The sequence below is a fragment of the Notolepis coatsorum genome (genome assembly GCF_963971535.1).
Source record: "Notolepis coatsorum genome assembly, chromosome: 2".
NCBI lineage: Eukaryota > Metazoa > Chordata > Actinopteri > Aulopiformes > Paralepididae > Notolepis > Notolepis coatsorum.
This window is the reverse complement of record NC_140166.1, coordinates 3,533,448-3,559,320: the sequence shown is the minus strand read 5'-3', so window position 1 is coordinate 3,559,320 and position 25,873 is coordinate 3,533,448. Positions and strand designations below refer to the sequence as shown.

The 25,873-nt window shown below is 43.1% G+C and overlaps 1 protein-coding gene across 1 annotated transcript in view; it reads right to left on the bottom strand.

The window, feature by feature from the left end:
* The window catches only part of erap1b (endoplasmic reticulum aminopeptidase 1b), a 106,214-nt gene that overhangs the window by 26,182 nt on the left and 54,159 nt on the right, over positions 1–25,873 (bottom strand). The window contains exons 10-14 of the mRNA XM_084308973.1: positions 13,242–13,325; positions 9,909–10,066; positions 8,818–8,897; positions 8,347–8,530; positions 7,682–7,838 (exon numbers count right to left, since the gene is read on the bottom strand). Of these exons, the coding sequence (XP_084165099.1) occupies positions 7,682–7,838; positions 8,347–8,530; positions 8,818–8,897; positions 9,909–10,066; positions 13,242–13,325 (663 nt within the window). The remainder of the gene's footprint in view (positions 1–7,681; positions 7,839–8,346; positions 8,531–8,817; positions 8,898–9,908; positions 10,067–13,241; positions 13,326–25,873) is intronic.

Here is a 25,873-nt window from a genome sequence, read left to right as displayed (position 1 = left end):
ATTTTAATGTAAGCATGCTGTTTTAGGCGAATTTTCAAAAAATAAATGGTGGGGCTTAATGCGTTAAGTGTGACTACACAAGGTACAAACCTGAATTAAATGTGCTTTTGTAAGTTTTCTTACATGGGGGATCCGATGCCATATTCAGATTTATATCTCTGCTGTATACCAGGCTCAAGAATTTCAAATAAGGCCTCAAAATTGAGAAATCCAACATGGCCGCCAGCGCCAGTCTGAACTCTATTTAAGTGCATATCTTTTTGACTAAACAAGGTAAGAACATGAATGAAATGTGTTTTTATATGTTTGCATACATGAGGAATTTTAAATCATATCCTGATTTTAGATCAGTTGTGATTTTTTTTTGCTTGAAACTAATTTATAGCAGAAACGGTGGTCGTTATTGATGCATAACTCATCAACCAAATAAGAAAGAAAAGCAGGATGATCCCAGGCCATGGATTTATTCATCAAACTCTTTTCTCTTGAATTATTTTAATCAACATGCCATTTATGCAAATGATATAGTCCTTAATATGCGTACAGTAGCTTATGTACAGTAATTTATTGTCAGTCATCAATCGTATTCAGGCAGGTGTCGCAGGTGTCTTGCAGTTGCATGATTCATCCAATGCCACTTTTCCTGAATAGAATAGAATAAAATAAAAAGATTATTTTACCATATCAATATAAGTGAATGTACGTTTGAATACTTGTTACAGTAATCCTTACAGTGACAGCTTATTCGCACTCTTCCTCAGTGTTCCGGCAGGTGTTGACTTTTTTACAGTTGCATGCTTCGATACATGCCATGTGACTCTTCCTGAATAGAATAGAGTAGAAGAGAATTGAAAGATTATAGCCAGCTCTCGTACAAGTATATTCGAACACATGATACAATTGTCCTTACAGTGATTTATTCTGTTCCTTCATTCCTTTTTTCTCTCTGTTATAGGCATATGTTCACAATTCTGTTAACAACAAACAGTCTAGAGTATACAGTCTTGCAGGTGGATATGCTCTACCACATCATAGTTTTACAATCTAATAACATTGATCACTATCAGCTAATCCTTCATACATACCTGCAGCTGCAGCGTTGGCTGAGGCACTCCTTGGTACACCCACATGAAGTGAACTCCCTGCAGGCTTTAGGCATGAGAGAGTAGCTGTGGCACTAGCTGTCCTTCCTTGTGTATCCACCCCATTTCATCAACAGGAGGAAGATCAGGGTGTGGCAGGTGAGCTTGGTTCCAGATGCTTGCTTGATAGTGTGAGCGCATGATGTGGAACTTCACTGCATCCGAGGTTGGTGGCAGAGTCTCTTGTGGACGGCCTTTGCAGAATAACTTGACTCTTGCTTTGTTGCACGTATCCACCTCAGGCACACCATAGATCTTGCAGATGAATCTCTCTGTTGATGTCACAAGATATTCTGTGAAAGGGCCCTTCCCAAGGCCAGCAAGATCAGTGTGATGGTGCGCGAACACCTGCCAGGCTGTTTTCTTTCCATGACCACTGAACTGGGACACACTGTCACATCCGGTGAGGGCATGGAAGGCAAGGATTGTGTCCAGTTGATCATCAGATAGTAGCTTTCTAATGTCATGTACTGGAAAATATTTTGGATCCTTTGATGTCCCAGCTTTCATGTAGAGATGCGTACATCGGATCCTGTCATAGTGAGCCAAGAGTAGAAGCAGCACATCTGTGTCACGCGCTGACACGACGATTGTTTCTATTGGAGCCTGGATGCAGTGTAAAATCAGTCGTGTATCAGCTTCCTCATGGTCAGCACTCGGAGAGGAGACTTCAAGATCTGGATCTGTTGACTTGACAGTTGTCGCTTCAGCAAACCCCCCTGATACTACAACTACAGGTTCATCATCCGGGCTGTGTTCTATCAGGTGGTTTGAGAGTAGTTGAGCGAGATCTGATTTGTTGTCTTCAAGGGCCATGAAGCTTGACCAATCGGCAGGAAGTGGAACAGACTTGTTTTTGATTTCACGACGTACTGGTCTGTGGCGCTGTTTGCGTTTCACCCTTGTGCCTGTTTTGATGGATTGGTCATGGTATCTGTCAAAGACGACATCTACCCTCTGGAAGTTCATGGAAATGTGAAGGCCTCCGAGGCAAGGGATAAGCACATCCTTGTATTCTTCTACTGACCACTTCAGTTCCAATAACTTCGGATTAAGTGCCTCGTCCACTGTGAGAATGACATGTTGTTGTTCCATTGATTTGGCGACATGGAGCACTCGCTTGACAACTGTGTTCAGTGTATCGAGTTCCGATGCAGAAGCCTGGATGATAGGTAGGTACCCTACTGTAGTTTTCTCTGGGTTGACTGTGCTTGCCTTTTCATTGAACAATGTCCAGGAAGGCATTGGTTTCTGAGATGTCCTGGACATGTGGAAAGCCATATCAGTAGCTTGTGCTTTCTGTGCTGCGGGACATTGCTCAGATGACTGTGTTGCTATTACACCACTGAATGGGCGCTCTGTGATTCCTCTCTTTGGTGCAGGTATGATATCAGTCATTGCCTGGGGGATGTTGAGGGTTTCTGACTTGGAATGAAGATAAATCCCTTCCAGGAGATCACCTACAGGAGGACCACGTTGCCAGGCAGCCACTTGAGTGGCATGGAATGTCCCTTTTCCATCCAGAGTGTACTCGTTGATGTCGACATTGTCTGTTGAGAAATGAACAAAGCGCCCCCTTACTAGATTTAGTGGAACAACAGCACCGTCATTATCCATGGTCTCCAAGGTCTTCTTAGCCAATGCAGTATCAAGTTTGAGTACCTCACGGTAACTCATAACATGACCTGCCTGGTGAAACATGTTTACCAACTCCTTCGAACGTGTGGCTTGATGAAGGGTACTGGCTAGTCCTATGTGCTTCGGAGTGAGGAACTTGTCTCCACTGGCTGTGTACATAAGATCTGTGCAATGCTGCAGACTCTAAGCTGTCGTTTGGCTGTGTTCTTATCATCATCAATATTGTCATCCTCCAGAAGGCGCTGACCACCTAGTAACAAGTTGAGGAACATGTAAAGGCTGTTGGGTAGCGTGAATATTAAAGGCAACCTACTTGTGTTCAGCTTTTCGTTCAGCGTTTCCCTGATTGGCCACACGGCCACGTGACCGCCCTAGCACACGCCCTTATCCGCGCCGCGCCGCTCTGTGTGTTGTTACGCGGCAGAGAGGACGCGGCAGAGAGTGACCGTGGCCGTGCATGCGCATGAGGCTCCCCCAGGTGCTCATTGGTTAATGCCTCAATGCCTCGTTGTGCCTCGTTGTTGGTTAATGTTGTTGGTTAATGCCGCATCGCCGCATCACTTAACGCCGCCATATAACTAACTAATATACTAATACTAATACTAATATACTAATATAACTAACTAATTCGCGATGGACCCTGCCGCCAACGTGCAAGCTTTTGTGCCAACGTGCAAGCCAGATATTTGAACATCGTCCCCAAAATGAATGGAAGCGAAATAAAGAGAGCTTATTATTAATCTGTCAGCAGCCTCCAACGGGCGAAATAACGTCACAGCAGTATAGTTTGTTTATACTTCAGAAGTATGATATTTGAACATCGTCCCCAAAATCAATGGAAGCGAAATAAAGAGAGCTTATTATTAATCAGTCAGCAGCCTCCAACGGGCGAAATAACATATAACGTTACAATTGTACAGTTTCGAGTTAATCAGTCAGCAGCCTCCACTGATGTTATGACGTTACAAACGGGCGAAATAACATTATACATTATGCTCCGCGAAATAACATTATACACTCTGCTGCCGCACGAAATAACATTATACACTCTGCTGCCGCGTTCGCTGCGCGCTTCATTCATTTACTTTGGGACCTTGCAGGGACCTCTGCTGCCGCGTTCGCTACCGCGTTCGCGGCAAAAGGGGGCGGGGGGTCGTGGCCAATCAGAGAAAAGCTGAACACAAGTAGGTTGCCTTTAATATTCACGCTGTTGGGTATGCTGTCTATTGCTCTGTTTTCACTGATGTCTATCCCTTCTTGTTTGGGATGAGAGAGCATGTCCCTTCGGATCTGCAATGCTACATGCACCATGTTCAGGAACATATCTTGATCCTCATGTTGGAATGTAGGAATGACTCTCTCAATGTCTGCAGAGTCGTTTTTCACCATTGCTGATACTGGAATATGCCGGTATTTGGATGGAACCAAGACAGTACGAGGTTCATTTTGGGGCTGATCATGCAGTACAACAAAGTCGTATATGCCCTCAAGACGATCAGCTATTTGTTCCTTGAATGTGTTCCTTCTGCTCAGAAATCTAGATGGTATATCCAGTTGAGCCTCATTAGCGAGTGTATAGTACCGGTCCCACACATGTACAAGATCCAGAATATCCTCTTGCTTTGCTGATTGTTCAAGTTCTTGGCAAAGCCACTCCAATGGCATGTCTGTGCTCGTTAGTGACATTTCTTCCAGGCGTTTGGTCCTACGTTCGAACTTGGTCTTGCAAGTCTGGTGATAGCTCCCTTCTGCAGCAGTAAGATCATTTACACAAGCTAGTCGCACTATTAAGAATGAGTCATACTTTGCTGCTTGTAGTATTCTGCTACTGACTCTCAAATCTTGTATGTCATGTAGTGCTTCTTTACGAACTTCTTGGCAAAAGATACATTGCTTCCAATCCATTGGAGGGATTTTGCTGCGTAGCCTAACATTTTGCATAGTTGCTGTGGATGCACATGACATTTCTTTGGCAATTTTCTTCGATCCAGCCTTCAACCTTTCAATTTTACCTTTATCCATGTATGGTGCTCGGCAATCCCTATGCCATAAGAAATGGTGAGGCAAGTCTCCTTGAAATATCTCTGTAAGTCGACTAGTTGCATCTCGAAAATTGTCATTATGTAATTTTGACCGGAGTTCTCTGATAGTGTTTGTTGACTGGAGGCCATCCTTACTAACTTCCATGAGCTTTTGCTTTTTGTGTTTCTGACAGATGATGCACAATTTCAGCTCCATTGACACTACACTTTCTGTCGCTTCAGCCATGGTTTCAGTCACCAATTGACTAATTCAAACCTATAAGAAGATTTGAACAATCTTAGGATAAGAATGCAAACTGTAAGACATATGTATTGATTTAGCTTGCTCATTAAGCCAGAAACGTTAGCCTGTCGTAGTCTGGCCTCTAAGGCTGAGCCCGAATGTTCGAACGTCCGAACATATTAAAAAAATTAAAATAAAAAATGTTACTTATTTTTTTTATTTTTTTTTATTATTAAAAGCGAAGGTTCAAACATTTGTTCGAAAAACCCTGACGAAGTTCAAATCCCAAAAACAGGGTTCGGGGACAGCCTTACTGGCCTTGTGAGATCACAGTAACATTAGCTAGTGACTAGCTAATCCCAGCTAAAAACGTGCTAACTAATGTTAGCTAACGTTAGTCAGGCTTCTTTTTGTGATAAGAAATGATAAGATATACAGACAAAACTAATTTAAACAGCATACATGTAAAACATGTCACATTATTACAATTTACACTGGGCATGACTTTACCTGTTAGCAGCTAACAGGTAAAGCCAGCCAGCCTCAGCCTCTTCTGTGAGGAGTGTAAGGCTAGGCTTCTTTCTGAGATCTAAATATGATCAAAAGCTACAATTATTTACACATCAGACACTACAATCACTTAACAACATAAAATGTCAAATTATCACATCAAAACAATAGCCATGACTTTACCTAGGTAACAGCTGTTATCTGTCCCATAGCAGAGCAGCCATTCTTTGAGAGGTGAAGGTGAAGTGCATGTTGGGAGGGACATGTGGATGGAGAAGGGGGCAGGGGTTGATAGTGGGGATGCAAAGGTTCCATCACAGCACATTTGAAATTTTTTTTTTGAAATAATAACAATAGCTGAGAAATTATTCATAGTTACAATTATTTTTTCACTATCTATATCATAATGAGATATAAATCTGAATATGGCATCGGATCCCCCATGTAAGAAAACTTACAAAAGCACATTTAATTCAGGTTTGTACCTTGTGTAGTCACACTTAACGCATTAAGCCCCACCATTTATTTTTTGAAAATTCGCCTAAAACAGCATGCTTACATTAAAATGCTTATATATCCAGATGTATAAGAGCTACTTGCATAAACGTGGTACCTTAAGAAAGCTAAGACTTGGGGGATTCCAATGCTGGTGTCCCACACTGTATAGTTATTACCAAATTGCTGCAGTATTCCTGCAAACACTGAAGAAATGTCATTTTTGTATCCTCACCTATACAAAGATTACAGTTAGACAGTCAAAAACACCCTGTTACTCTGATGGTTGCACCACAGCTATATTCCTACTTTCTTCCTCCATAGGTGCAGATGTTCTGTGCAAAGTTTCATGTCAGTAGAATAAGAAATGTGGGTTTAGCACCTGTTTTTGTGTAGAGAGGGCCTGGTGCTGGCGGCCATGTTGGATTTCTCAATTTTGAGGCCTTGTTTGACATTTTTTAGCTTGGTATACAGCATATTTGGATTCAGCATCCCTTAATACCCCTAGAAATGTTGTGTACCTAAAATAAACACGAAATGCCTTCAGCACTTTATACAAGCACATTTTCTGAAATTCTGCCTAGTCTATAGGCAACCTTTCAAAATTCACACCAACAACTGTGGTACACAAGCTAAACCATGATGATAGGTCTGGCCAGGTTGTGAAAGGTGGCTGTCTCAACCAGGGTTCAGCCAGGTCTGGCCAGGTTGTGAAAGGTGTCAGGTATCTCAGGTATACATGTTTTTTTTTTTTATAGAATTCCAGGAAATTACAAACTCTAAGAATACCTACAAAACAACCTTTTTGTCATTGTTGGGACAGATATTGGCGTATCAGTGACTATCAGTGCAAAATATATGTGATAAAAGAACATTTGATTTCATGGGGCCTACCTGTTAAGCTGTAGCCCTATTTTCAGAAATTTCGCCTAAAGGTACATGCCCAAGTAAATGGAAGATTGCTCCACTTCTACAAGGTCAATTTGCATGTTCTTGGTATCTAGGAACATCTAGGGACCTGGGGGTATGTATTCCCAGTGTCAGGAATATTGTGTCTGTTACTAGGCTTGAGTAAATTGTGATGAAACAAAGGAGAATATAAATTATGATTTTTGTTTGCATCTTTGCCGGTGAATAACACCATGTTACAATTGTGCAACCACCAAGCTCGCTCACTGAGCTCATTCACCACCTTCTTGAGATCAAGTGTAGAATAAATCTAAGCAAATGAATAAAGGGAAGATGATTAAACAGAACGATTTGTAGATTCGATTTTTTTAGTACATTAACAAAAAATAGACAAATATGTCATCCGTTTTCGTCGACTAAATCTAGACTAAAACAAAAAAGACAAAATTGAGACAAAAACTGACTAAGACTAAAATGTTCAGACATTTAGTTGACTAAAACTGACTAAACGAAAAATAAATGAAGATGACTAAATATGATGAAAACGAAAAAGGAGCACTTGACACATGACTAAGACTAAAACTAAAATGAAAATAGCTGCCAAAATTAACACTGGTGACCAGCCACCTCTGCTACCAGGTCTCGTTAGCCTGGCCCAAGGACAGGTGTGGCTGTTTCATTCGAGCCGTCCTCACCTGGTGACAACGCCGCTCTCCACTAACCTTCATCTGGTTCTCCAGTGACATCATGTCTCTCTTCTCCAGCAGCTTGTAGAGCAGGACCAGCTCTCCCAGGCCCTGCGTGACGGGCATGATCTCCGTCTCTCTGGACAGGTAGAGCGACAGCTCTAAAGCGGTGCCCAGACTCACCTTCCCTACACTGGTGCACACAAGCATGGATACAGGGGTGGGGGGTAATGGACCAGAAACGTTTGTAAATCTTGCTGTGTTTCATTGTTAAATACTTAGAATGATGTACTTTTTCCCCCCCTCTTATTTCTTTGACTATTTGTTGTAATCTCTGCACAATTGGAAATTAATCAGAAGAGCATTCTGGACTGACTGAATGTGTGGAATGATTTAGGAACTCGCATTCATCAAAATGCTTTATGCTGAAAATGGAACAGGCAGAATTTGGGGTAACGTACAGACACTGTCTGAACTCATGTTTAATATGTGACATGTTTAGTATGTGACAGCTAAACATTTGTTTTGCGTGACCTTTGAGGCTGTAAAACATTAATCTACTTTAGTCATGCAAAACATGGGAGAAAAAAAAGTGTATTATAAGTTATGCTGATTTATGAAGGTTGGGAGAAAATAATTCCAAGTACAAGTCAAACTCTTCCAGACTCTATGGTTGTATAAACCCTGGGGCTTTAACAGACCTGACCAGCTGGAAGACGTTGTTGATGAGGCTGGCGCGGTCGTTGCTGCTGAGGGCTGTGTGGTTGTGCTCCAGCAGTCTGATCAGAGACTTCCAGCCTTGGCCCGCGTAGTGCACCATGTAGTAACCACTCATGTCCACGTTGAACTTCACCCAGTCTACCTCCTCTGGCAGGTACAGCACATCTAACAGGTAGGGATGGAGAGAGCAGGAGAGGTCATGTTCGGGATGCCCCATCCAAAAGAATTGCCGTGATTTAAAAAAATTAAAGTGCTCGAGACAAAGCTCTTTTATTTAGAAAAAAGTAACCACCTGAGACCAGAAGTCTTATTTATTATTTCAGCCGGCGTGACACTGGTTGAACTGAAGTTAACCAGCATTTCCACTATATTCATTTGTACAATGTTAAAAAGGATGAAAAGGATAAAAATGGTACAAAGCAGCCTAAAAACATTCAGAACAACCTTCTCACCAGCCTTGGTCTTGAGCAGGAAGCGATGTACTTCGCTAGAGGCACTGGTCCTATAGGTCAATGGAATTTGCCAAAGGAATCTGCAGAGACACATGGGGGGGGGGAAAACTCCCATTTGTATTTTTTCTTGTCTAGCGAGACAGTAGTGAAGCTGTGAGGGAAGTGGGATTTGACCCCAGGGCAGCGGTGTACATGTGGGGTCTTTACCACTAATACACCATCACTGGGTCTTAACCACTAATACACCATCACTGGGTCTTAACCACTAATACACCATGACTGGGTCTTAACCACTAATACACCATCACTGGGTCTTAACCACTAATACACCATCACTGGGTCTTAACCAATAATACACAATCACTGGGTCTTAACCACTAATACACCATCACTGGGTCTTAACCACTAATACACCATCACTGGGTCTTAACCACTAATACACCATCACTGGGTCTTAACCACTAATACACAATCACTGGGTCTTAACCACTAATACACCATCACTGGGTCTTAACCACTAATACACCATCATTGGGTCTTAACCACTAATACAGCATCATTGGTCTTACTCTTAACCACTAATACACCATCACTGGGTCTTAACGTTAATACACCATCACTGGGTCTTAACCACTAATACACCATCACTGGGTCTTAACCACTAATACACCATCACTGGGTCTCTTAACCACTAATACACCATCACTGGGTCTTAACCACTAATACACAATCACTGGGTTTAACCACTAATACACAATCACTGGGTGTAACCACTAATACACCATCACTGGGTCTTTCTTAACCACTAATACACAATCACTGGGTTTAACCACTAATACACAATCACTGGGTTTAACCACTAATACACAATCACTGGGTTTAACCACTAATACACAATCACTGGGTTTAACCACTAATACACAATCACTGGGTTTAACCACTAATACACAATCACTGGGTTTAACCACTAATACACAATCACTGGGTCTTAACCACTAATACACAATCGCTGGGTCTTAACTGCTAAATACACCATCACTGGGTCTTAACTGCTAATACACCATCACAGGGCACAATGAGCCACGTCTTACCCTTCAATGAGGGAGGGGTCATTGGTCTTGAGGTAGCGTTCCTGGCTGAGCTTGACCTCACGACCTCTGACCTCCACGGTGACCAACGGGAAGCCCTCCTGCAGCGTCCACGTGTCCATGATGGTCCTGATGTCTAGCTCGTCACCCGAGTACCACTTCTACACACAGCAAGCACGCAGACATTCACATGCAGAAGGACCCATCATCGTTTAGCAAACACATTTGCCTGCCTGTCACAAGCAGTGATATATTACAAAGTAGCGGTCGTGGGGCGGTCAGGTGGCGTAACGGAGATTGCGTTCGTCACCAAACCCCGGAGCGGCTAGATTCGCCTGTTCGAATCCAGCTCACAGCTCCGGGGTTGTCACCAGCTTGGCTGGCCGTTCGCACTATTACAATTGGCAGTATTAGAGGGTGGGAGAAGCTGGCGGGGTGGGTCCGGGTCGTTGTAAACAGCGACTCCTACAGTTCGGTCGGGGCACCTGCTAAGCGCGGATAGGACTTGAGTGGGATAGTGTGATCCTTCCACATGCTACGCCCTCTCAATGAGAATCCGCGCTGCCAGGTGAAAAGAAGCGGTTGATTGGCTGGACGTGTGTCGGAGGAAGCACGTGATAGCCTCCACTCTCCCAGACCGACTGTGGGGGGTAAGTGCGCAGCGACCAGGAAGGGGATTGGGAATTGGCATAACGACTAACATTGGGATGGGAGAAAATCGGAGGAAAATGGAGGGGGAAAAAGACCAATAAAAAAAAAAAAGTAGCGGTCGTCATGATCATAACGGAGAAATGGCCACTGAATGGATTGATAATGACCACAGATTTACAATAATTGTATATAAACAATCTCAAAACAATCACATTTGAAAAAATTTATATTCAATATAGTGTATCAGAATTTAAAACAATCATTCTCCTCTCATTCTCTCTTCTAGGTCTAATACGTTTTTTCAGTTTAACTGGTGCTATGGTCTGGCTACTGCTGTTGGCATTATGTTTGAGGCTCAGTTTAACTGGTGCTATGGTCTGGCTACTGCTGTTGGCATTATGTTTAAGGCTCAATTTCATTGTTTTTTTGAAATAAAATGTGTATTTTTTTAGAAAGCCCAAGCAGTGTATATGTATATAATCTATAATTAGAGCTCTGTAGTACACTTACAACACATAAAGAACCGAAGTGTGACCTTTCATCACACCCCTATGAACAACATTTACATTATATTTACATTTAGTCATTTAGCTGACGCTTTTATCCAAAGCGACTTACAAGTTCTGTACGACAAGTCAACAGGAAGGGTAATTTATGAGCATTTATGCAGGTGAACACCAGGTGAACACCAGGTGAACACCAGAAAAGCTGCTGGCCCAGATGGAATAACAGGACGCATACTTAAGTCCTGTGCTAACCAGCTAGCCCCTGTGTTCACCGCCATATTTAATCGATCCCTGGCGGAGTCAGTGGTCCCTGCCTGCTTCAAGATGTCTACCATCATCCCTGTACCAAAGAAACCCTCCCCAACATGTCTCAATGACTACAGACCGGTGGCACTCACTTCTGTGGCCATGAAATGTTTCGAGAGGCTGGTCAAGGATCACATTTGTGCCTCCCTCCCCAGTGATATGGACCCTATGCAATTTGCATACAGGCCAAACAGGTCCACTGATGATGCGGTCTCCCAAGTACTGCACAGCACCCTCTCTCACCTTGACCGCCAGAAGGGGGGCTATGTGAGACTGTTGTTCATTGACTACAGCTCAGCGTTCAACACCATAGTCCCCACCAGACTGGTGGACAAGCTGATCGAGCAGGGTCTGAGCTCCGCTCTGAGCACCTGGATACTGGACTTTCTGAGCGAAAGGCCCCAGGCGGTCAGGGTGGGGGGTCAGACCTCCAACACCATCACCCTGAGCATTGGGTCCCCCCAGGGCTGTGTTCTGAGCCCCCTGCTGTACTCACTGTACACACACGACTGTGTGGCCAAGTTCAGCTCCAACTCCATAGTGAAGTTTGCGGACGACACAGTGGTGGTGGGGCTGATCTCGGACAACAACGAGAAGGCCTACCGGGAGGAGGTTGAGGTACTGGAACGCTGGTGCCAGGACAACAGCCTGCTCCTGAACATTGGTAAAACCAAGGAGCTGATCGTGGATTTTAGGAGGAGACAGCAGGAGACACACACACCACTGAGGATAAACGGGGCTACCGTGGACAGGGTGAGCAGCTTCAAGTACCTGGGGGTCCACATCTCAGAGGACCTGACATGGACAACACACATAGACTCAGTCGTAAAAAAGGCGAAGCAGCGCCTCTACCACCTGAGACAGTTAAGGAAGTTCAGAGTATCTGGGAAGATACTCCAGTCCTTCTACTCCAGAGCTGTAGAGAGCATCTTGACTGGAAACATCACCGCCTGGTATAGCAACAGCACGGCACAGGACAAGAAGGCCCTACAGAGAGTGGTGCGCTCAGCCGAGCGTACCACGGGTATTGCACTACCAACCCTGCAGGTCCTATACAACAAGAGGTGCAAATCCAGAGCCTGCAGAATAATGAAAGACCCTCACCACCCCAACAACAGCCTGTTCATGCTGCTGCGGTCAGGCAAACGCCTGCGAACACCAGTAACGAGGACAGAGAGACTTCGGCTCAGCTTCTTCCCCCAGGCCATCAGAGCCTTGAACACTGAACTCTCTACGCACAAGCACACATGAGCACACACACACAACACACACACTGTACACGCTCACACACTAGCAGCCACTTTAACATGAGCACACACACACACTCATGCTGCACATGCTCACACTTATAGACACTTTACAGAAGGAAAGGTCACTTTAAGAATAGTATAGTAGAGCTTGAGATTGTATAATATAGCATTGTATAGCAGTGTACATAAAGACCCAGTGCCTCATCCGTAGCTAACAGTGTACTGCGCTACCACAGGACCTAGCATGTCCTACCATGCTCTGTAAATAACTCATGTACAGATACCGATATGCCCTACTTTGTTTACTTGTTTATTGCACAATGTCGCTCTTGGTTGGATTCTTATTATATATTATTACTATTGTATTATGCACATCGTTGCGGGCAAGACCCCCCGCATTTCACTGTATACCTGTATGCCGTGACAAATAAAAACTCTTGTACTGTATCTCTCTTGTAAGGGTACAACTCTTTCAGCTGAGTAACAATGTCCATCAAACAGTGCTGAAACTTGGGTGCTGCAGTGTTGAGTGCATAGTTGTAAAGACATATTAGTATAGTAGGAAGAGTACATGATAGAGGACAGTAAGAAGGTTAGGGATTACAATTACAGCGATTACTTACAGAGGCTCCAGACTGGAGTTTGGCCTGAGAACAAAACAGATGTTCTTTTATTCTGCCTTCATCCAGATTATCTGACTGACAGATCTGTTGGGGACACAAAATGCATTACTTCTTTTTTTATTCAACCTTTATTTTACCAGGTAGTCACTTCAGATCAATGATCTCTTTTTCAAGCAAGACCTGGTCAACATGGCAGCATTTTAAAAGCAAACATACAAGACCTTCTCAACATGGCAGCATTTTAAAAGCAAACATACAAGACCTGCTCTGCTCAACATGGCAGCATTTAAAAAGCAAACATACAAGACCTTATCAACATGGCAGCATTTAAAAAGCAAATATACAAGACCTGGTCAGCATGACAGCATTTAAAAAACAAACATACAAGACAGACAAGAACAAAAGGCAAAGCAGTGAAATTCGATAGATTTGAGAGTGAGCGGCCACACACAAGAAGACCACTCGCATTGGTCAGGCTCTCCCACAGGCCACTGTTGAAATATGACATGTATAATCATAAGTTTATAGCAGAGACATTCTACATGTATAATCATGTAGAATTATAACAGAAGACATTCTCCCATTAGTACACTATGCAAAGCCTAGTCGGTTCCCTTAGACTCTCTCTCTCTGGCCCATGCAGCCAGACCACTAACAGATCCTTATCAGTGATCTACTGGCCCTTGGTGCAGGCCATACACACACTTACACATAGGACAAGCACACACACACGCACACATCTCCCACACACACACACACACACATACATACACCCTTGCTCTCAACGCGCACACAGCACCCACCAGATTAGCCGGATCACATAATTCAACAAAATGCCACAAGCCAACTAATATACGACCAGGTCATCCAGTGGTCACATATTCCAGTCTCCATTAATCACAGATCGTTATCATAGAGACACACACGCACAAACTTGCACGTAAATGTGCGTTCCACGCACTCATGCACGCAGGCATTCAGGCTGACCAAATAGACACAGACACTCAACGTGCACTCAGGAGAGACACCACGTACACACACTGGACTAGGGGGCCAATAAAAACACCCTGACAGAGAAACCACAGGACTTCACTTCTTTTACTTCTCTGCTTTGACTAGACTGGACGGACCCACAAAGGACTTGACTGTTTTTTCCTTTCTTTTATATACTCGACCGGCCGGTTGTAACAATCTAGATTTCAAAATAAATACTTTGCTTATTCACTTTTATATTACATTGCTTGTTAAACTTTTTATAATAAATACCTTCAAAAGTGTTTCATCTCTAAGTATCTGCTTACCTTTTAGAAAGGTAAGCAGAAAAACCTGTTACGTTAAGTCGAAATCTGCATAGTTAAAACAGCCGTTATGAGTGGATGCATTCTCATTATTGTCTTGTGAATAAGTTGCTAAAAATATAAGTAAACCCATTGAATTGTGCTGTTGAAATTAATATTTGCAAGGTGCAATCTATACTAGAACTTTTTTTATTTAATTTTTTTTCCCACTCACACCTTTCTCTTTCTCTCTCTGTCTTTTTTCTACACCAAGTTAGAGTGACCCATTTATATAAGTTAGGGTCATTTATTTAAGTTTACATTTACATGTACATTTAGTCATTTAGCTGACGCTTTTATCCAAAGCGACTTACAAGTTCTCTATGACAAGCCATCAGGAAGGGCACAACTCAGCTGAGCAACAATGTTCATCAAAGTGTTGAGTGCTACAGTGTAGGTTAGTTTATTAGGACAAGTGCATGACGGTACGGTTAGTTAGGGTTAGATTTTTTAATAATTTTTTTAATTCAGATCTTTAGTCGACGGTGAAGGATTGGACGTGATTCGGCTATCCTAACTGGGGTGGGTAGTTCATTCCACCATTGTGGGGCAAGGACTGAGAATAGGCGACTTCTCTTTGATGACCCTCCCGGAGCTTGGATAGGAGTAGGTCTGAGGCGGCCAGAAGATGCGGAGCGTAGGGGTCTTGAGGGTGTGTAGTTAGAGACCATTGAGAGCCACAGGTAGAAATACCACTATTTAAGTGATAGGGTATAACCCTAGGACCTCGGGGAGGCCTGGCTGTAATGTACAGGGACTTAGGCCCTAGCCAGAGTTATTAAAGTAGACAAACCATAGGATTGTAGGTCTGAAGTGCGTGAGAATTACGAACGGGTTACGGTTAAGGTTGATCAGCCTTAATTAGTCCTGATTTAGTCTCTTAATTGCGTCAGCCAACTGCAATCCTAGTCTGCGAAATAAGCTTAGTCGATTGAAAAGGTTATGAGTTACGTTATAATACCCATATTGGATATGGTTAGGTTATGAGTTACGATATACCCATGTTGGATGTGGTTAGGTGGTGAGTCACGTTATTTCAGTGTTGTGTATTGTATTGTACAGGCTTCTTAAATTCTAAGTGTTGTTATATGTCCAAATGTGTGGAATATTTATTATGTCTTGAAGGCTATATCCATAGGTCGTTAGCTGTTTCCTTGCCATGGTGTATATTTGTCAGATATTGTATGATGCGGGCTCCAGGCCTTGCCGTCGGAGAACGGTGTGTGTAGAGTGCTATAGTAATGAATGGTATATTATATATACATTGCTATAACTGTTCTTGGTAAGGTGACCATTATCGTTATATCAAAATGAATATACTGGAGGTAGGGGGGCCAACCTATTGTTGTTAAAGCATATATCGTTCATATTCCATGGTTGTGCTGCTCTGCGAGGAGGGGTCTGGGCTTCACGGACTTTTGAATCCCTCGTTGCGGCCGCACGAGGGAGGGGAGGTCTGTGGAACCGGAATCTATTGAACCCTCTTGCATTGCAGTTCCTGACTATGCGTTGACAATTAGATGGATGTATCTAGTTCATTAAAGATAGGCGGGTATTATATTATATTATTATGTTATGCTATATAAGCAGTTGTGGGAGCGGGTAATATATTATTATGATATGCTATATAGGGAGTGGGTACCTGACTTCTCGTTGCGACCACTCTGATCACCGCCGTGCGCACTGCCGACCCACCAGCCACTACGGACGCGCGACTCATGGGCTGGAAGCAATCGTTTTCGTTTTGGTTGGATATAATAATAGAGGCGTGCACCACGCGCATATTCACAGAAATATTATACACTCAATATCTGCATTGTTACCACACATATAGATGCTGTTCAACCAGCAATCTTTATCTTACCCAATGCGAATTAACCATATTACGGAGTACAGTCACACTGCTCATCATTCTATAATGAATTCTGATATTCTAATTAAATATATAATAGCTGGTTATACAAGCAAAATGGACAATACCACACTGGAACTGGAAATCTTTAAAGACACATATGGACTATGCATTTACAGCTTATGTAAATGTGCCTTCCTCCCTGCGCTTTCAATGCAAGCCCGCGAGTGTCTGAGTGCGGCCCGTCATGGCTTCACGGCAATACGTGCGTTTTCTGCTTCCCGCCGCTGCGTCCTATATCAGGTTTTTCGTGTATTACACATGCATGAATAAACATTGTTATCGATAGACGCAAGGCAATGAGACCATAATATATAGTATGCCTAATGGGGCGATACGGCCGGGTATCGTTTTCATCGTTCATTCGTTTGGATCTGACAAACATAACCTTCCCGTGTGATAGAATAAAATATATACCAAAGACTGTCCTTTTCCGTTATATAAAAATGGCTTTGATTCCGGATTCAAGGTCCAGTTCGTTGTGTGCCGATTAAAGAGGTCCTGCATTATATATTATTATTATTATAGTTACACGCACAGTGTGCGGACTCCGAACCATGCTCCAGGGGAGCGTTTTTATTTCTTATTTCTTTGGTCGGTCTGCGGTGCGCAGACTATTATTGTGCCGCTTGCTGTAGATGTGTAACGTTGCGGGACCACACATAATTCACACAGGACTGCATTGATGAAGACGCACGTATTGGAATAGTTCAGATTGGCCCGTCTGGTCCAATACTGGGACACGCCGTCTCTTTTATTGGAGCGACGTGCGCTCGATCGAAACATGTTCCTGCCGGCGCCGAGGGGCAACAGAGGGCCACCGCGGGCTGTTATGTTTTCAATCATTATTTTCTTTTGAACGATGTGGGCCCCTTGCGTTCGGTTCAACTTATCATGTTACCCAGCCCGAATAGGAACGCGTCTGGTATTATATGCGTCGGGCGCGTTGTCAGGATGGGGGGTGTGACAAGCGGTCACCACACCAATCATAGATAGAACATTATATTAATGAAATGGAAATGATACTGCAGTTACTATAATTAGGAGAAGCGGGTCTTGGGATAGGACCAGGTGTTTTGTTTTTTCTTTTGATAAATGGGTGAAGTTTGATTTGTGCTTGCAGCACCGCCACGCTCCGATGCGAGACAAGCATGCATTTCGCTATCTATAACAGCGAATTAGTGAGCGACCATGAATCATAATTTTAGTAATTTGACCCATTATTTGATTTTATTTTGTTTTATTACGGATCCCCATTGGCTGGTGCCATTGCAACCAGCTAGTCTTCCTGGGGTCCACCAGGAACAGTAATTATTATTGCGATTCTTTGTTTTTTAGAGACAGTACCAGACACATATTGCATGATGGTAATAACGGGTTGAATGAAATTACGTGCGTGCACAGTGGCGGAAGAACAAAAGTGGACAGGTGAATGAATGAGTGAATGAAAACTTTATTTGACGGATTGCAGAATGGGTACAATACAGTACGGCTCAATACATACAATTGTTGGGGGGATGCAGACCTGAGAAAGGCGTTTGTCTTGTTTCCATCAGGGTCTCCCACATATTTTGTATGCTTTTTAATAACAGTATAGCCTGTGTTCTTTGTGTGGTTCTGCTAAAAGAGACACAATGTAATCCTTTCTTTGTTCACTTACAGTGAAACCATAAAGCAGTCCCCAGAAGACCGATACGATTTGATAAGGGACTTAAATATGTCCATAAGTAACCATATATATAGTGATGTGCATCAGGCCTATAAAAGACAGCATTGAAGCACGACCTTGTGGTTTGTAAACGTCGACGATGCGGACTGTAAAGTTATCTTTATGAAGTCGCCTAGAGATACTGTAAGAGCTACTAGGGAGAACGACTGGGAACTGAAGGGGAAGAGCCTTGTGAAGTATAGACTCCGAATGGTCAGTTCAATCTGTCATATCAGCTTGTGTTATTGGTATTGACTGGAGTGAGGCTGGCCAGAGGCCCGAGCTGTGGGTGGAGGAGAGGAGATCAGATTATCTGAGTCATCATTCCATAGCTCGGGAGGATATATGTTAAGCCTCCAAACAGAACTATAGCTTAAATATGAACTCATATTGTGTGTGCGTGAAGAGAGAAAGAGAGAGAGACTTATAGAGAGAGAAATATCAGAGGCATATTTGTGTGTAAATACAACAGCAATTGAGAATGGTTTTTACAAGGCTCGCTATAATAGGACCAACTAATTTCTCAGACGACAAAAACAAACAGCGCCTGTAATATTCGTTTTACATCATAACCATAAGATCTGTTTTGTGTCATCACCCGGCTGTCTCTAAAAGTGAGAAGACGGGGTCCGGGCTAGAACGCTAATACATTCCACGTTTGCGTCCTATAGAAGTAAATAGAAGACATGACTGGATATCTGAGCGATTGATATGGATGTTTACAATCATAGTGAATATCGTCCTTACATTGCTCCCAAATCATGGACATAGTATAATCATGGACATAGTATATAGGCCTATATAGCCTCTGCTGTCACATTGATTGGTTAGCGCGTTTTATTGTTGGAAGTACATCTAACGCAATGAACCCATATTTCCCACGGAAACAGTACAGGTGTTATTGACCAAATGTGCTGTTATTCTTGACGAAAATTGTAATTTAGATTTGGCTATTATCCCTGTGATGAAAACTCAACATGTATATACACTCATAAAATCGAATGGTTGTTAGTCAACATCCAGCAAACGTTGCTGTTTTGGTAGAACTTATTTTTAGTGATTCTTAGTGTCTCAGTATATATTTTCTTTGCAACTTTGATTCGCTGATAAAATGATTTAATCACGACATCACGACAGGACGCGAGCATGCGTTTATGGGGTTCAAGAATGTTGATATTTGTTCCACTTGCACGTATTCTAAGTGGCTCTATGCAGTCAGATGTCTGGATTCTAAATGCAACTGTTGCCTTATGATGCCTCGTGAGGTGGAAAGACAGGAAGGGTTTGCCGTATAGGATAAGTATATGAAAGTTGTATTTTAGTCATAAGTCTTCTGAAGACGGAAATAATTACAGCAGTATGGTTTCTTTGTTGACAGATGTGAAGCTCGTCTGACTACTGTCACTGTGGCGAGCATCGCTCAGTGTTTGAAGTGAGTCCCCATATAATGTAGACAGTGTGGAATGTCAGCGATGATGGTAAAAACACGTGCACTCAATGCCATAGATGTTGATCAAGTTGTAAAAGGTCCTATAGTCATATGCGCGCGCGTGTGTGTTTAACATTTGAATAATTAGGCATAATTCTAATGAGAATTAATCCTTGTCTATTACTTATTCATTAATTAATTTATATTAATGAATGTATTAAATGTTCAGTCTGTAGCTGATGCTGAAGGCAGGTCTGTCTTCTAAAGGCGGTTTTGATCTCCATAATATAGGACTGGATATATTTATAGCATCTTTAAAAACCACAGAACAGAGTTAAACAACTTTTAAAAAAGCATAGAAGATAATAGAAACACATATTAGGCCTGTATACATTATACAACCATACATATTATATACGATTAGGGATTATTTTTGAAGTGAATCTGCTGTACAGCTGAGGTTTGGTGGCAGGTTAATCCAAGGAGTTACTGCTCTACAAATAACATATATCCAGAGCGCTCTGGTGTACTGCTCATGCACAGTATTACAAATAACTATCTGTTTATGTATGGTTACAGGAGTTTTTACTGCTCATGACCAACTTGGACAGCATGAGTGTATTATAAGACAATCTATCTTCAACGTTAGGCCAAGAGAGGCGCCCGGCGGGCATGCATATACGGCTCACATTAGACCTTGGTCAGCAGCCCATGTAGTACTGACCGTGCTGCCCAGTTCGGGGCAACCTGGAGCTTACGGAGGTCACCGCTGGCAGTGCCACATCGCAGAGTGATGGTCGAGATGACGTGTAATTAAACGTTGCACTATCTGACATGAATACGTCTCCTGGAAGTACCGATTGCTCTTCCAATTTTTAAAAACAATATAATTAATATGCTGAGATCAAGACAGAGTGCTATCCAGCTTCACTCCAAGAAGATTAGTACTTTCGACTTGTTGAACTGCCGAATTACACAAGTTTAGATGAATCTTTGGATTTGTAGATTACCTGCCTTGCACAGTGCATTTGGTTTTGGGGATTTTGGGGCAGGTCTGCTGCATGCTGCCCAGTCATGCGCATCATTACACCGCTCACGGCTTTAGGCTACGTTTAGACGGAGAGAGACTGAACAGAAACCGCAAAAGTCGTCTTGCGGTCTCACTTGTAATTTTGCGTTTAGACTAGTGTTTTGGGGTGGAATTCTCCATGCAGACGAGGCTGTAACAACTCGAGACAACGGAGCCCCGCTGTCACACGATTGGCGCATATGTCACATGACGTGCTGTGAAGACCCGCCCTACTCTGCCTCTGATTCGCAGAGTGTGGGTGGGGAATGTGATTGGACCAAAGCAGAGTCACTCACAGACAGTGGGTCCAGTCATAATAGTTGTGATAGCCGCGGGACAGATTCTTGTGTATTTAAAAGTACTGCCAATGTAGCCTTCAGGTGATCGCCGTGGATGGAATCAGACATGCTTTGTTTACGGTCTCGGATCATTTCAAGAGCTCAAACAAATCTATAATGTCCCTGGTACATCCTTCTTTTTTTATTTACAGTTACGCACTGCAATGCGCACTTATGGTGTCCCATGGAATCAGCCTTTACCAGGTCGCCCTTTAATGGATATAGTGTATGGCATAAATGTTAAAAATGGTTTTGTTTCTGGGTTATATAATAAAATACAAGGAAAACTAAACAGAATAGATTTAAAGAATTACAACGCCTGCATAAATTGGCAGAATGTGGATAATATTCCACTGACCTCTCGTAATTATAATAACCAATTAACTCATTACAAAATGATAAAGATTTTATCTGTCACCCAGGAAACTCTGTCAAATAAAAATATTACAAAGTCCTCTATGTGCTTTATGTCCGCAAAAAGTTATAGGAACATACATACATATGATGTGGGAATGTCCAGGAGTACTCGCTTTTTGGGCCAAGGTTGCATTATTTCTCACTAATATAACGGAGATAAACATACCTTGTTTGCCACACATTTTATTATTAAATGATGATTCATCTCTAAAATTAACGCCTCACAAAAAGAGTGTTTCTGGCCGGTTTAACGGCAGCAAAGAAAATGCTCGTAATGAGATGGAAACCACCCCATAGTCTCAATATTTACCGTTGGAAACTGTCCTTCTACGAAGTATTGAGATTAGAGGCATCCAGTGCTAGAGCACAGGGAGCAAGGACAGAATCGATCCAAATATTACTTACTGCGGCCCAGAAGGTAAAATCAGTACTCCACTAGGTTGAACACTTGTACCTTGACACCAGAGAATGAACAAAGATCATGTTGCTGTTGTTTCCATTTATCTTTTCCTTTTATCTTTTCCTTTTCTGTTTACTGCTATAATTTGTTGTGGTTGTTTCTAGGTTGTATTGTATTTTTCCCTATTTTTATTATTTATTATCTAACAAACATAATTATGATTTATTTTCTAATTAAGAGTATCCTATACATGTATGCATCAAGGTTTCCCCCTCTCCTAAAATGTCTATGCAAACCCGGGGGGCTGGGAGTGGGGTTAAGAAGCGACCTGGGCTGTCTCTCAGCCACAGGACCGCCAGAACGGAGGAAAAGACTGTCACAACTGCAACAGGCAGGCTACACAGTATATGAATATACTGACGGACAATCTATACTGAAAAGACACTTTTTATGCCACTGTGTGACTTAATATGAAATGCTGATGTGAATGTCTTTCCTCTGAACTTGTTTAAAAGAAAAGACAAAATAAGAAGTTGGTCACAAAAAATAAAAATTAAAAATGGAAACGCCCTCATCCAATGTCACTTTGCCTATGCTTGCACTTCATGGTGCAGCAACATATCAAAACAAATGAAGACAAAGCTCCAGACCTCCCAAAACAAACTAGTGGCACAACCTTCACTTTAGGACTCACCTGACGCCAGCCCACTTTAGCAGTCTGGGATGGCTTAGGGTTGAGGAAAGGGTACACCAGCTTAAAATGCTACTGGTTTTTAAAGTACTGGAAGAAACGGTCCCCAAGTACCTAGTAAATTATTTTAATAAAGTAGGAGATGTCCACAAACACGCCACAAGAGGAAGCCCCACGGACCTGGTCCCGCCGAGAGTCAGGACATGCATGGGGAAAGATGCATTTTTTACTCGGCTGCGGTAATGTGGAATGCCCTGCCAACATTCATAAAACTCCTGAACTCCCCTCTCGGATTTAAATCCGCCCTAAAAACATGGCTCAGCAGCAACTCAAATTGGTCTTAAAATGTTTTTTATCTCTTTTAACTTGGCTTTTATTTCTTTTATCATGAGTTGCTTTTAAGGGTTTGCGGATTTTCTTTTAACATTAGTTAACTGTATGAGTTGTCAGGTTAGGTATTTTTATACAAATTTTTTAGGATGTATCCTGTCTAGTGTACATGTCCATTTGTATTTCTGTGCCTTTTTATGTTCCATGTATGGACCACAATGGAAACAAGCCTTGGCTTTATTGTGTTTTATCCATTTTTGACCAGCGTTGTGGACACTGTTATTGTCTTGTCTTTTAGAATGTTTTTTTGTCCTACGATTTCAATCAATCTACAAGCTCTGACGCACACGCTGATAATCTCGCTAGCACACGCCCTTACACTGGCGCGCACGATCACGACACACACACACACACATACACACACACACACACGTTGTCTGCACACACACACAACCTAATACGAACACAGGCACACATACACACACACACTCTGACACGCACACGTACACTGACACATGAACACACACACTCTGATACACACACGCGCTGACTGTGCGCACGTCACACACGACACTCCGCTTCACTCTCTCTCCCTATTTGGTCCTTATTTTACATTATTTAAATTTTTTGGGTGTAGATTTTGTATTTTTTCTTTTTACTCTTTTTGGGTTTTGAGTCTGGTTCATTTTAAATTTGCCGTTTTATTGTAATCTCTGTCTGGATGTCATTTTAATGTGTTGGATTGATTGGTAATGTTGGTGGGGAGGGCCGCTGTTCTATTCTTCTCTCTCTCTCTCTCTCTCTCTGTGACTCTGGGGGGCGGGCAGCGGACTTGATCCCACACGGACCCGATACTCAGCCATGGATATCCTCTGTCAAGGGGGGACGGGCCAAGGGGGGACGGGCCATGGTGACAGCTGGACCACACTGACAGTAACAGGTCCGGAAGCTCATGGAGGAGAGGAGGTGGAGTATGAGACATTGGAACACTAAGTAGTGACGATACATCGCCCGACGGCTCTGTGGTCGAGGTCCTGCTGGGCCTGGCGACCTGGGGTCATGGAGCAGTGGTACAGAGGACCCCCCGCTGTGAAGCCATGGAGTGGGTTGGACGAATACGGGTCTGTCTTTGTCGGATATGTTTGTGTCGCTGATGCTAGTGCTCTTATCATCCTGAAGGGTGGTTGCTGCTGCACTTACCGAGGACAAGGACTCCTCCTTCTTTCCAATGTTGAAGGGAGCGGCCGTTGGGATGGACGCTCACTGAGGTTGACAGAGGACGTGCGCCGCTGCTACATCTCTCTGTATCCTCCTGGAAAGATGTCTGTATCCTCCTAAAAAGCCATCTCTCAGTATTCTACCAAGAGCCATGACAGTCCCCACCACGGTGCTATCTCTCCTCCCCTCTTCTACTCCTCCTCCCCCGTTTATCCCCCACTGACTATGCAGGAAGTGGAGCTGTCCGTGACTGTGCAGGAAGTGGAGCTGTCCATTGCCACGTATTACCAGGTCGTGATATCCAGATGTGGGAGGAAGATATGCTGTGGGAGGAAGCTATGCCTAGTCTCTCCTCACCGGATGACATGGACTCTCCTGTGCCTGTACCGGGAGAAGAAGCCTCATATTATAGGACTCTGTCTCCTACTCTCTCATCTCTCTGTCCCTCTCATTGACCGCACCAAATTCTCTCTCTCCTCTGGGCCCCCAAATTTATGTGGTCACACTCCACAAGCCCAACTAGATTAGTGTTGGTCATCCCATACGTTGAACATTGTGATTGGAAATGTGTCCAGAGATGTGCTGAGATCCATCGCGGACGTCGGATGGCGGTGTCCTGTGCCAAGGACGTTTTTTCCTGAACTTCGATATTAGGTATTTTTTGGCCTTTTAACAGGTTCATGCTTAGTGAGGTTGAGGTCTGTGGTATGTGTTTATGATTCATCCGCAGCCTTGTTCTTGCTAGGTGTTGGTAGGAACATTAGAGTGGTCTCCATTCCTGTGTCCTTTAGCAGTAGATATTGTGTAGATCATTTGTTTCCTGGTTTGACGTGTCATTTTGTTTTCATGCAGTTGTTTTGACAGGGGCGGACCAAGTTCTCATTTACTCTGGTGAGGGGGTTGTGGCCACGACCCCCCCGCCGGGCTGTGTGGGGCTGGTTCTCCTCTTCCACTAGATTGTGGTCCGGGCTGATATACGGAGCCACGGATTGCTGTTGTTTGATTTGGGTTGTTTTTATTGTACACTGTTATGTTCTGTTTAACGACTCACAGTGAGTCTGATGTACTGTGAGCTGCGCCGAGGGCCGTCACCATATGTCGGGACATGGGACGATGTGAGCCTTTTATCCTCCAATTATATCATAGTTTTAAGCAAGTTATTATTCAAGTGTGTTCTTTAATAGGCCGTACTTTCTAGGCCGTAGATTGTCTCGGGAGTTTTTTTTGGCCACATGCAGTGTTTGATGTGACCAGTGGAGAAGTTGATGATTGTGCCATTTCTCGATTGACTCTTGTGCTTGATGTGTTGGGTCGGCCGGTTGGGTGTGTTTTTTTATTTTTTGTTGATGATTTGGCTTAAGGTCCCCCTTCTATTTCATTTTTCCCTACCTGAAGGTAGGGAAGGGGGGACTGTTGAAATATGACATGTATAATCATAAGTTTATAGCAGAGACATTCTACATGTATAATCATGTAGAATTATAACAGAAGACATTCTCCCATTAGTACACTATGCAAAGCCTAGTCGGTTCCCTTAGACTCTCTCTCTCTGGCCCATGCAGCCAGACCACTAACAGATCCTTATCAGTGATCTACTGGCCCTTGGTGCAGGCCATACACACACTTACACATAGGACAAGCACACACACACACACACAAACCTACACACACGCACACATCTCCCACACACACACACACACACATACATACACCCTTGCTCTCAACGCGCACACAGCACCCACCAGATTAGCCGGATCACATAATTCAACAAAATGCCACAAGC